At 50.2% G+C, this 13,460-nt stretch overlaps 1 protein-coding gene across 1 annotated transcript; it reads left to right on the plus strand.

The window, feature by feature from the left end:
* The first annotated feature begins 459 nt into the window (after positions 1-459).
* On the plus strand, positions 460-13,135 carry Zfand2a (zinc finger AN1-type containing 2A). Its single transcript, XM_075974730.1, has 7 exons — positions 460-682; positions 3,165-3,271; positions 4,003-4,097; positions 6,912-7,043; positions 8,896-9,047; positions 10,531-10,596; positions 10,984-13,135. Exons 2-7 carry the CDS (start codon positions 3,217-3,219, stop codon positions 10,997-10,999), a joined length of 516 nt encoding a protein of 171 aa, XP_075830845.1. The 5' UTR covers positions 460-682; positions 3,165-3,216; the 3' UTR covers positions 11,000-13,135.
* Positions 13,136-13,460: the final 325 nt, after the last annotated feature.

The raw sequence follows: 13,460 nt of genomic DNA on the forward strand, positions 1-13,460 counted from the left end.
GACCGGATCTCACTTCCAAGGACTGGCACAGGTGTTCTGTCTCCCCCAGTCCCTGGGATCCCTACAGCTTCACAGACGGGCCACCAAGTCTGTGCATACTACAGCTCAGAACCTCAGGACGGCTACAGGGACTGCCGGGCCACAAGAATCTCGCCCGCGGCCCAGTCCTGTCTCGGGCTTCCTGGTACAGGCCTGCTACCTCGCCTAGAGCTGCCTCACCGTGACTCAGCCCAGGCCAGAGATGCTGCGCGACCGTTCCAGAAAAGAGGCGGAGGACAAGGTGGGGCCGAGACGGGGAATGGTCAGATTGGTCGCACGACGAGTGACGACATCACGGCGCGCGGCCCTTGGGATCGTCACGGCGGGAAGAGACTGGCTGGACTTCGGTGACGTTTGGGGCGCGCCCGCGAACCTAGCCTAGGGGTTACGGGATTGGTTGGCATTAGTATGGCGTCATCGGAGAGCGTCGGGAACGCCCAGGATGAGTGACTCTGTAAATGTTGGCTGAGAATAAATGGCCCGGACTGCGACAGGTGCAATGCTACGCTTTCCGGCCTTGCGAGAAGGCGGGTGGCACGCGGGGATTGGAGCCGCAGTTCCTACTGCGGTGTCGCCGGGCTGACCACGAAGGACACCGCTTGTCTGTCTCCGCCGCCGGCCCCCGGCTACGCACGAGAGCCAGGTACCAGTGTGTCGTTGTGGATCGCGCTGAACCGGGGTCACAGGTGCTGCTGAGGAAGTGGGGATCACAGGACTAATGAATCAGGGGCTGGTGTCTTAGCGCGGTGACATATTACATCCCCAGGTCAACTGTCCTGAGCCAGTGTCCGTGAGCCAGACGTGGTAATGCAGGCCTGTAGTCTCAGCACTGGGGAGGTTGAGCCATTCGATCGCAAGTTCCAGGCTAATTTGAACTAAATAATGAAGATCCTTTGTCAAAAAATAGTCTAGTACCAGACGAGGCGGGTTGCACCTTTAATTATAGTGCTCCCGGAGACAAACATAGGCGGATTTCTGAACTGATGGTCAGCGTGGGCTACAAAGTGAGTTACAGGACAGCCAGGACTACATAATAAAGACTACCCTATCCCTAGGGGAAAAAGAAAAAAAAAAGAAACAATCGATGGTCATTTGGTAATAGCATCAAGTGATGGTAGCTTTGAATAAAAAACTTTCATAATGTGGATTCTGTTGTGCACAGTGCCAAAAGTTTTTTCAAGCCGACAGGAATGAGAATTGACAGTGAGCAGTTAAACACACTAGGAACGAGGGCAGGTAGTGAATGGGGGCTGGCAGGTGGAACGGATGGTGTTCGAGAAGGCGGCACTGTAGATTGGTCCTTGCAAGGCAAATAAATGTTTACTGAAGCCTGAGAGTTCTAGGCAAGAAAGAGGTTAGAGAGGGGAAATGGTCAAAGATGTTGAAAGGTGTTTGGGGGACTTGTACTCTGGAGAATGCAAGGGTTTTGAGCCATTTGATGAGTGACAGAACATAGAAGAGACTTAGCCTGGCCTCGAGGATGCCAGTCTCTTAGTTGTCTGTTTCTTGTGGGTAATTAATGGCTCATGCCTCCTTCCCTGATCAGCTCTGGCCTTAAATCATTAAATAGCAAGCATAAAGTAAAACTCAGTGCATAAGGGAGTAAGAGGCAAGGGACACACCACTCTGGGGAGTGTAGTCAACTAATGTCATTTAGCACCTGGGAATAGAATCTTGTTGATGTCAACAAGTGTACTGGGGAGATGAAATTGCATCCTGAACTTTATCTTCCGTGGCAGCTCTGAGCTGAATCTGGAAAGCCCTTCTCCTTCTTACCACCTTTGTTTTGGTTTTGCCAGGGCTGGGGATTGAGCCTGGAACGCCTCCTTCCTACACGCTAGGCAGACATTCTGTTACTAAGCTAAGCACCTCAGTGTCTCTCCTCAAACGTCATCCACCTTTTTCTTTGAAGTAGGATGATCTGTCAGTGAATCCTGACTCCCACTCCACAGCACTAGGATTTCGATCACTAACCATTACCACTGACTTTTTTCTTTTTCCTTTTGTTTTGAGACTGGGTCTCGCTATATCTCTGTGACTGTCCTGGAACCTGCTACATAAATCAGACTGGCCTTGAACTCACAGAGATCCTCCCCCTTCTGCCTCCCAAGTAATTGATATTAAAGGCGTGCGCCCACCATGCCCAGCTGTACCTGACTTTTTTATGGGAACTCTAGAGATAGAAATTCAATGCCCAGGCTCACAAGGGAAACAGTTTATCAGTTGAACTATCTCCCTGGCCCTCTTTCTACTGTTTTGTTTTTGTGTTTTAAGCAGAGTGTGATTGTTAGCTTTAATTATCCACCTGGCACAACTTAGAAGCACCTGGAAGAAAGTCTCAATGAAGGATTGTCTGTCTATATTGGGCTGGCCGGTGGGCATGTCTCGGGCTGGGGTGGGGAGTTTTCAAGTTCATTGATTAGGGAAGACCCAGTAAACTATGGGTGGCATCATTCCCTAGGCAGGGGGGGGGGCCTGAACTATATAAGAGTGGAGAAATGGAGTTGTGCTCAAACAAGTGAGCAAGCATTTATTCATTTCTCTCTGGTCTTGACTGTGGATGTGACGTGACTGTTTCAGGTCCCTGCCACCTTGACTTCCTTACAGTGATGGGACTATTCCCTGGAATTGAACGAAATTAAGCCCTTTCTCCCTGAAGGTTCTTTTTATCACAGCACAAGGGAGGAACTGATACATCTGGTCTCCCAAAGCTGTCCAGGCTGGCCTAGAGTTCGTGTGATTCTCTAGCCCCAGCCTTTAGAGTGGTTGGGATGACAGGCCTGCACCTCCTACCATGGCTTGGGAGTCTCAGGATGCATTGAAATGTGACTTTCCTGGAAATCCCATGACTGGAACATGCTTTGTAAACTAGAATCTAAAAGGTCTAGACAGCAAGCCGCCTCCCACCGTGGGTGTGGGTCTCCGACAGAGACTTGGTGTTTATGGAGAGGCTCCCACTTGCCTCTCTGCTGAAGTCTTGAGCGCTTGTGAGACTTCAGTCTTTCCCATGGCCCCAGGATGATTTGGATAACCCATGCTCCCCATAGAGGGAGTCTCTTGGTGCTCATTGGCCGCAGCTTACAGGTCCTGGTGATTAACTTGTGGCCTCATTCTCTTCATTCTAGTTCCCACAGGGATACTTAAATACCTACCTGTGTTTTGGACACCGTGTTCATAATGGAGTTTCCTGACTTGGGGAAGCACTGCTCAGAACCGACTTGCAAGCAGTTAGGTAAGAACTTTCGAGAGTTCCTTCTAGGAAACAATATTTATTTCATTGGCTGTTTTGTGGGACATCTGGCTATTACACTATTAACTAAGTAGTTGGCCTCTGCCCCGGCCTTTGGCTTCTCAGTATAAGGACTCCGGTGCAGGACACAGGGTCTCTTCCTCACTGTAGTTCAGCATCCACCTAAGACCTGGCAATGGCTGCCAGGGCTATGCAGATACAGCTTGGGTGGTTGCGATACCACAGAGATGGAATCCATGTTGAGAGGATAGCTTTGTGGGTCCTTTGGTGTCTCTTGGCCTTATTACATTTCTAGCCTTGGCACTGGGGTTGTGGCTGAGTTGATAGAACTCTTTGCCCAGCATGTATGAACCTCTGGATTCCATCCCAGCACCATTTAAACCAGTGTGGTGGCTCATGTCTGTAATCCCAGCACTGGAGAGAAAGGTACAGGCAGGGGGAACACACATTCAAGGTCCTCCTAGGCTACACAGTGAGTTCCGGGCCAGCCTGGGCTAAATAAGACCACTGTCTCATTTTTTTTCTTTTCTTTTTTTTTTTTTTTAATTTCCTCTCCCCAAAGTTGTTTTCTCTCACGTGACACTTCAGGGTGTATACGTCTCTGAAAGGAATGAGGATCCCAGTGTAGATATGTTCCTGCTTTGACTGCTCTGTAATTCTTTGGTTCCAATCTTTCAGAAACTTACTGTTTCGTCTTGATTTTTGTTTTTTAGATTTTCTGCCAATAACATGTGACGCGTGTAAACAAGATTTCTGTAAAGACCATTTTTCCTACGCGGGTCATAAGTGTCCCCTTGCATTCAAGAAGGTAACTCATCCTCTGGGGTCTAGACTGCACGCACCACTCCTGCTCTGTGCAGGCCAGAAAACAGTCTGGGATAGCCATGCTTTGAGTTCCGAATGAGCGGGTTTATTAAGTGTGTAGTAAGCCGAGGTAAAAGAGTAAGTAGCAAGAGAGAGCTGGAAGAAGGGGAGATGGTGGATGGGTAGGTGAATAGTAAAGCATCATCCAGTTGGGCACTTAGGACATCCAGCAGAAACAGACTGGGGAGGCTGAGGGAGGCAGCCGGAGCGCCCAGTTGCTGTGTTCTTCTGGCTTCCTGTTCCCACTGCAGGCGCTGTCCTGTCATGGGGTAAGCAACGGGCCCTATATTGGAAGTCGTTTCCCCTCTAGCTGTTCTCCATGACATGGTGCTTTACTCTTGGGCTGCACTGCCGTTCTCTTCTCCCTGTCACAGTTAGGGGACGGACCCATCCCCAGTCAAGCAGGCTTAGAGGACGTGTTGAGACAAACACGAGTGAGCTTGAAATGGAGTGGGGATGGGTTGCATCATGGCTTTCAGAGCCAGCTTCTCAGTGAACGCAGGGGTCAGGTTAGCAATATAGTGTACCTCACATCCACAGCAGGTGCTTACATTAATTGGGTTTTTCTATTATTTACTTGTTTAGTTCCGTTTTTTGAAACAGGGTCTCACTTTGTAGCTCTGATGGCTTAGAATTTTCTGTCAGTCAGGCTGACAGAATTCAGACTCTGAATTCACAAGAGATCCATCTGTCTCTGCCTCCTAAGTGCTGGGATTAAAGGTGCTCTCCACTACACCCAGCTGCTATCCACATTTTTTGAAACAAGATCTGTTATTGAATTTGGAGCTTACCATCAGATCTCCACATCTCTGCCTTCCTGGCATTGGAATTACAAGTACATACTGCTAGCCAGGTACAGTGGTAGCACATGCCTTTAATCCTAGTACTTGGGAGGCAGAGGCAGGTGGATCTCTGTGAGTTCAAGGCCAGCCTAGTCTTCAGAGTGAATTCCAGGATAGTCAGGGCTACACAGAGAAACCCTGTCTCAAAACAAATAAAAACAACAAAATTAAATGCAAGTACCTAACTCTTTCATGGATGCCAGAGTCTGAACTTGGGTTTCTGAGCCATCTCCCCAGCCCCTTTAGACTCTGTGTGTAAGGGGATAAACACCCGTGGAGGGAGATGGCCAATTTTTAGTGTCTCTGCTTGCTACAAGACTGTATGGAAGGACTCACATAGATACTGGTGATTTGTGCTCTGAGCTGTCTGTCCCTGGCGGGTGCAGAGAGTCAGCAGTAACAGTCTTCTGGGACAGTCAGGAAGTCAGGAGAGCCCTTGATTGCCTGTGCAGCCTGTGCGTGCAGGTGTGCTGACTCCAGATAGAGAGAGAGAGAGAGAGAGTGTGTGTGTGTGTGTGTGTGTGTGTGTGTGTGTGTGTGTGTGAGAGTCAGGACACTGAGCTAGTTCAGTGGATGGACTGTGGCTGTAGGCCATGACCCCCGAGGCCCATGGGGGAAGTCTACACCCTCCCAGCCAAATTGTGCTGTGTCTGAGGGCAAGGAGAAGACAGCCTTAGGTGCCATCCACCCTGTTTTCTGAGATAGTCGCTCACTGCCTGGAATTCACCAAGTAGGTTAGCTGGCTGTTTAGAAAGCCCCGGAGATCCTCGTGTCTCCACTCCGCGGTGTTGGGATTGCCAGCACATTTCACCAAACCTGGTTGTCAGGTGCGTGCTGGGAGGAGAACTCGGGTCCCGGTGCTTGCATGGGTATCTCTACCACCTGGGCTGTCTCCCAGCCCTCAGATTGCACCCTCAGTGTGTGCTCCACAATCAAGCCTTCACAGTTGGCCCCTTCACCTTCACACACTTGGCTTGTGGATTCCCCTGCATCAGTGAACAGCAGGTGTCAAAAGTTTCTTGTTCCTTGGGTCTTTGTAGCAGGAGTTTCTAGGAGATTCCACACTGTCCAGCAGACACTGGGAGGTGCCTATTAGAACTCCGGGTCCCTCAAGTCCATGGGTTCATTCTGTCCCAGAGGTGACTCACAGGTTATGTGAGTGAACCCTGCCACTTCCTCTGGTGGCATATGGACAGGGGGTGACTTTGTCACATGCCTGAAACAGTGCTGGGCACAGTTCAGCCAAGTCACTGGGGTGGGTGGGGTAGGTGACTCACATTCCTGCTTACCAGGTTCTGATGACTAGGTGACCACCTGTTTGTGTGTCATCTGGACCTTTCCTTGTGCCCATCGTGTCTATCCAGAGATCACACAATAATGCTTTGTTTCTTGGGCAAAGCAGCCAACTGAGGCAGCCCTCCTGCAGACAGCAGGCCACACACGCCTGTGATCCCTGTTTCCGTCTGGTGTCAGCTGCCCCATCCCCCCTGGCATGGACCCCTCCGTCAATGGTCCTGGCTCAGAGTTTTGCCTTCACTCGCTCCAGAGCCCCTCTCAGTGACCGACAGACAGCAGTGTGGTGTAGCCTGTCCACTGCCGAGGCCGTTCTTCCTGCTTGCAAAGCCACTGAGGGTCAGAGAGGCAGCTGCATAGAGCGGCTGCCGGGATCCTTCCTGCCAGTGGCTCTGAGGGGTCAGGTGGGTCCCCCTCACAGCCATGCACCTCCCCGATCCCTTCAAAGCTGGTGGTGGCCTTCCTTGGGTCTTTACTCTTATCCTGTAGGTGACATCCTGTCACCGCACAGTTTCTTGTCCTCACCAGTGTGCTCCCCTGGTAAACACATTTTACCCTCTGTGTGTGAGTGTGTGTGACATTTGAGTGGGAGTCTTGGTGTCATTGTGTGTTCATTATTTCAGGATGTGCAGGTGCCCGTGTGTCCCCTCTGTAATGTCCCTATCCCTGTGAAAAGAGGTGAGATTCCAGACTTGGTGGTTGGAGAGCACATGGACAGAGACTGCGCCTTTCACCCTGGGAGAAACCAAAAGAAGGTGAGAGCTGGGTTAGGGCTGGCACACACGCTGACACACACGCTAACATACACGCTAACATACACGCTGAAACACACACACTAACACAAACGCTAACATACAACATAGTGCTGCTGCTGCTGCTTTGGGGAGACAGCATCTCACATAGCCCAGGCTGGTCTCCTATGCAGTCAAGTATGACCTTGAGCCCCTGATCCGGCTGGCTCCTCCTGAGTACTAGAATTACATCATGCTCTCCCATGCCTGCTTTATGTGGTGTTGGGGATCGAACCCCAGACATGGTGCTTGTTAGGCAAACACTCTTCAGACTGAGCCACACCTTCAGTCCTAAGGTGTCTTTTCTAAATGTGGAGTGCCGCCAGGCAGTGGGAAGCTGAGGTCTTCCTGCGTGGTGAGTGGGGAGTTTGCTGCATGGGAACAGTTCCCAAGTCTCACAAGGGTCCCCGTTTAGGTCCTCATCTTCAGGAGTCCCCAAGCGTCTCTTCTGAGATGAAAGAGGACAAGGCTTTCTAGAACATTCTGTTGACTCTCTCCTTTTCTGCACTCCCCTGGAGTCAGAAGAAGGGGTCACCTGTCCTCTCCTGGGGGTGGGGGTGTACCTGTCTTGGGTCTTTCTTGGAGAATAATGGGACCTCCCAGAGAAGGTTTTCCTCTGCCACCCAGAGGGCAGCACAAGCGAGGACTGTGTGGCCCTTGAGCCGGGCATAGCTACCTCCATCCTGCCCCGCCATTGGGACTCACAGCCTCCATCCGACCAGGTCTTCAGCTGTGCCTCTGTGTTAAAGGTGGGCCTGTGGCCTCTCTGGGATGCGGGCCTGCCGAGCCCCGCCTCCAGCGGCTGTTTCTGCCCTGTGCTGTGTTTCCTCAGAAGGCTTGCTCTGAGGCTTCCTCCAGCTAACAGCTGGATCTTGTCTCACCTGCCAGCTCCAGGTCACGTGCCTTTAGCTTCCAAAGTCTGGCTGCATCCTTTCCCTCTCCCTTTCTTCCTCCTCCTACGCTCCCGCTTTCCTTCCCTCCCTCCCTTCCTTCTTGTTTTTGAGACTTAGTCAAGCTCACTCTTGATCCTCTACCTCAGCTGTCTGAATGCTGGGATTACAGGCCTCCTCCACCAAGACTCACTCTTTTTGTTGTTTGCTTTTCTAGACTTGTTCCTTTTGGAGAAACCTCTTGGCTGCTGTTTTGTTGATACTTCACGAGGGGAAAAACCTTACCGCTTGCAGAGCCCTTCCTTAGCAGCCTTCTGCAGGCCACACTTTCCCAGGGCCTGAGCTCCGGGCTCGGGAGCCCTCCCATCGCGGCTGCTCCTCCCGTGGGAGTTCCTCATGTGTTTTTCTCCTGCTTATTGTTTTCTCTGATGTTCAGCCTCATCCTGCCCCACCGTTTTCCAGAGTAAACACACACACTTCGGCTGTACAGCTTCTAGAAGAGTTTTTTACACACACGTGCATACATACATACACATGCACACACAGGCCGGGGAGCAGCTCAGTGGATAAAGCTTTCCACCTGGTCATACAGCCCTGAAAACCTGAGTTAAAGCCAAATAAGCCACTGTCCTCAGAACTCCTGAGCCAGTGGCCCCCATGGAGCTGCTGTCACTCTCTTGCTTTGCCTCCTTTCCTGCCCTGTTTTCTTTCTGCAAGCTTCAGTCACACGCACACACACACACACACACACACACACACACTCCTGTCCCTCACAGGACCGGGTTGCAGGCATATACATGTAGCCATACCCAACTTTTACATGGGTGCTTACAGAGTCACAGGCCTGTGCCACTGGGCCCAACTGACAGGGCCCATTTGGGCTGGGCTGGTGACAGCTGCTCACAGAAGCGACTTTATTCTTGCAGCTTTTCACACACCGATGCTCGAAAGAGGGATGCAGGAAGAAGGAGATGCTGCAGCTGGCTTGTGCACAGTGCCATGGCAACTTCTGCATTCAGCACAGGCATCCTCTGGACCACAACTGCCAAGCTGGGAGCAGCTCGTCTAGCAAGGGAAGGTGAATACATACTCCTGGTACTGCCAATCTAAGAGCAGGAGCTTAGATTCTCAGCCAGAGCTGGGGTCCTATGAAGTTAGTTCTGCAGCTGCCGCATGCTGGATACCATAACATCAGGAATTTATTCTTTCATGAGCTGAGAACAGAGAGTTGGCGGCTGTTTGCCTCATTCTGAGAGGCCTCACCTCTCCTAGTTTCTCCCAATTTTTGGTCTGCCCAGTACTCCCTGGTGAGCCTGGCTTTGTAGGCACGTTGCTCCCTCTGTCTTTGTCTGTGTGTCATCTGCCTGAGTGCCCGTCTGCATTCTGCCTCCTGCTCTATTAGGACATAGTCAGTTGTGTGCCCTGCTGTCTTGATGGCTGAGACGACTCTGTTTGGTCATCTCAGACTTGTCTTTAAATGAAGTCCCTTCTGAGTGCTAGGGTTGGGTTAGGGCATTTTTTTCTTTTGTGCAAGGGGGCACAGGCACAGGTCATCCTTTATTGCTATTTTTTTTTTTTTTTGGTTTTTTGTTTGTTTGTTTGTTTTTTCAAGACAGGGTTTCTCTGTGTAGTTTTGAAGCCTGTCCTGGAACTGGCGCTGTAGACCAGGCTGGCCTCAGACTCACAAATATCCGCCTGCCTCTGCCTCCCGGGTGCTGGGATTAAAGGTGTGTGCCACCACCACCCATCTTCTTATTGCTACTTTTATTTTTTTTTTTTTATTTTTTATTTTTTTATTTTTTTTGGTTTTTCGAGACAGGGTTTCTCTGTGGCTTTGGAGCCTATCCTGGAACTAGCTCTGTAGACCAGGCTGGTCTCGAACTCACAGAGATCCGCCTGCCTCTGCCTCCCGAGTGCTGGGATTAAAGGCGTGCGCCACCATCGCCCGGCCTTATTGCTACTTTTATAAGTAGTAGAAACTTCTGTCTGCACTCACTCCTGAGACAAAATGAAATATAACTTATGTGTGTGTGTGTTTATTTATGTGTGCCCCTGCCCACCTGCCTACCCATGCACACACTCAGGTGTGCATGGATGTTAGTCCTTGAGTTCCACCTTGTTTGACACAAAGCCTCTTGTTTGCTGTGGCGTGTGCCAGGCTGACTGGCCTGAGAGTTTCCCTGTAGGTTGCTGCCTTCACCCCCCACATTCCTGTAGGATACCTGGGATTGCGGGCACACACTAGCATCTGGCTCGTTCATGGCGCTGGGAGTTAAATGGGTCCTCAGGCTTGTGCGGCAAGCACTCTCCGCTGAACCATCTGCCAGCCCCATAAGTTACCTCTTAGTCTTTAATCTTTAGTTGGGAGTAATGATACATATATGCTACAGCATGCATCTACAGAGGTCAGAGGACAGCTAAGTTACTTTGTATTGCACTTGACTTTCTTAAGCTGTTTGTATGTGATCCAGGCTGGAGCACAACCGTCTAACTGCATAGACATGAGAGGGCTTTTTGATGTGGTCAGAGGATCAAATAAACACATCTGACTTTCTCTGTAGGTCTTCAGCATCCAGCGCTCCTGAGCAGAAGCCATCGGGAATCAGTTGGCTGGCCCAGCAACTCAGGTACTGGTCTAAATTGTCTCTCAAACATGTGACACGGCATGCTTCCATAAGAAAGGCCATGCCTGGGGCTGGAGAGATGGCTCAGTGGTTAAGAGCATTGCCTGCTCTTCCAAAGGTCCTGAGTTCAATTCCCGGCAACCACATGGTGGCTCACAATCATCTGTAGTGAGGTCTGGTGCCCTCTTCTGGCCTGCAGGCATACACACAGACAGAATATTGTATACATAATAAATAAATAAATTTAAAAAAAAAAAGAAAGGCCATGCCTGGCTACAGTGGCTGTGTCTAGAGTGTCTCAAGTGACCCCCAAGGCCCTTTTTCATGACAGATTCCTTCTAGGCAGTTGCGATGTGTGGTGACCCATCGCTTCTTTCTCTTCTTTTCCAGGCGGACGGTGAAGTGACAGCGTGGACCACACAGCAGCTCCTTTCTGTTGGGTTTTAACCCTGGCCTCCAGCACCTGCCTGATTCTCCTGGTAGACTGTCTTTATGGAAAAGTCTCCATTGACTGTTCAAGTTAGGGCAGAGAGATGGCGCTTGCCTCACAAGCCTGAGGACTAGTTTATCCCCAGAATTCATGTTTTAAAAAAGCCAGATATGGTTGGTGCACACTTATAATCTTACCAATGTAGAGTGGAGGCAAGCCAATCCCTGGGACTCTCTGACCAGCAGCCTGGCCTAATTGGGGAGTTCCAGGCCAGAGTGACATCACCTCAAAAAACAGGGTGGACATTTCCTGAGGAGGGACATTGGAGATTCATTGGACTTCACACACACAGTGCATAAATTATTTAACAAAAGAAATGAGGCTGTTCAGCAACTTTGAGGGGCGTTACGTTCCTGTAGCAAGCTGCTGAGTTCAGGAGCTGAGGACCTGTGTAAACATCATTAGTGGTGGCTTTGGCCTGTGGTATACCATTTCTGAACAATTCTGTCCTATAACAGAAAAGAGCTGCTGATGTCTCTGAATTCTTCCCTACATGGCTTTTGTAATGAGGTGTCTGTGGGGCACAGTCCACTCACGGTTCCCAAAAACTCAAGTCAGTGTGGTGCCCTTTCCTGACCCAGGCTGGGGCTGCTGTGGAGGGAGGATGTGCACTTGGCGTACAGTGGACTTAAGAAACCAGCTTAGCCGTGCCATGACTCCTCATGCCCAGCTTCAGTTTTCACTTCGAGACAGAGTCTCACATGAAGCTCCAGCTGTCCTGGAACTCACTCTGTAGATCAGGCTGGCCTTTAACTCACAGAGATCCACCTGCCTCTGCCTCCCAAGTGTGGGTCCAGTTTTAACTCCCAAGAAGAACATCATGAAAGGAAAGCCTTCTCTGGACTTTCTGGTGGCAGCAGGCAGGGGCCTTCTTCTTGGGCTCTTCTTTGAGGAGCAGAAACCCAGACAGGAAGAGCAGTGGAGAGGGTCTGCCACCAGCTGCCCATTCCCACATGGGGGAGAGCACATCTGGAGTGCCCCGTGACAGATACCAGCATTAGGTTGATCCTGATGACCACTGGGTGTCAGGGATGTCGTGGGACCATCCCCCCCAAGCCGGTTTTGCCCTTAACCCTGATTTCTGACACCTTTGGGGCTGTTGAACCCCCTGAATGACGTACCTAGCAGCATTCTGCAGGGTTTTGTGGCCTCTGGCTGTAATGGGAAGGCAGGACTGGGGCTCAGTCTGTTCTCTGAAGACTTGACTGTGAGTGTCCTAAGCCAGTGCCTCTCCAGGGTCCACGTCAGTACAGCTCCCGCCTCTCATTGCATTGCCTCCTACTCCCAGTCTCTGACTAGTTCTGAGGGGACTCGGGGTTTGCCCTTAGAACAAGGTCTAGGCTGTGGTGCTGTGTGGAGACATTGAGACAAATCATTTCTTTGCCTCCACTTCCCAGGGTGGTAGCCCCTAGCCTTCATGGTGATGGGCACTTGAGATGTAGCCAGCATACTGGAGCTTTTAATTCTGCTTCAGATTTGAAATATCTGGGTTTATAATTCAGCACTGTTTAAGTACGTTAGGGACTTGGGTGTGTGAACCTACCTCCTAACCATTTATGAAATAAAAATGCCTCAGCTGAAATAACTCCAAATTGGGGATTAAAAGTCATTGCTCCAGTGATTTAAGAGTTGCCCTGCTCTTGCAGAGGACAGGAGTTCAGTTCCAAGCGTCGCTCACAACTACACGTAAGCTTCAGCTCCTGGCAGTCGACACCTCTGGCCTCTGCGGGCACTTGTACTCAAAGGCATACACCCTTAAACACATAACGGAAAATCAGAAGTATGTTGGGAAAGGTTAGGGCCTAGCTTTGTGGGTGAACACTCGCCTGGGGTCCACCAGTGAGGAGCTGAGGCCATGATTCTATAGGAGAGCACCTGCCTAGCACCCTTCAGGTCTGGGGAATGGTTTTTAGTAGAGCACCTGCCTGTCGTGTCTGAGGCAAAGGAAGCAAAACAAAATCACCAGACTTTGAGGATTATATCAAATGTAAGACATTGTTTATATGTTAAAGTATTTTATATGTAATGGTAAATAAAATTATTTCACCTGTTTGTTTTTTATTTATTTTTAGACAGTCTCCCTAAATAGTGATCTCTAGACCAGTCTGACCTTGAACTCACAGAGCTCCTGCCTCCACCTGGAATTAACAGATGCGCCATCACCCCCAGCTTGTGTACTTTTCTATGTGTGTGTTCTGTCTGTATGTGTACCGCATATGTGCCTGATGCTTGCAGAGGCCAGAAAGTGTTTTCTTAGGAAGTGTGGATACTTATTTTCAAAGTCTGCATTTTGTGTGTGTGTGTGCATGCGCGTGCATACATGGAGTTCAGGTGTGTTTGCACAAATGTGGAGGCCTGAGGATGACCTTCGGTGTCT

The sequence above is a fragment of the Microtus pennsylvanicus genome, chromosome 1, assembly GCF_037038515.1.
Source record: "Microtus pennsylvanicus isolate mMicPen1 chromosome 1, mMicPen1.hap1, whole genome shotgun sequence".
NCBI lineage: Eukaryota > Metazoa > Chordata > Mammalia > Rodentia > Cricetidae > Microtus > Microtus pennsylvanicus.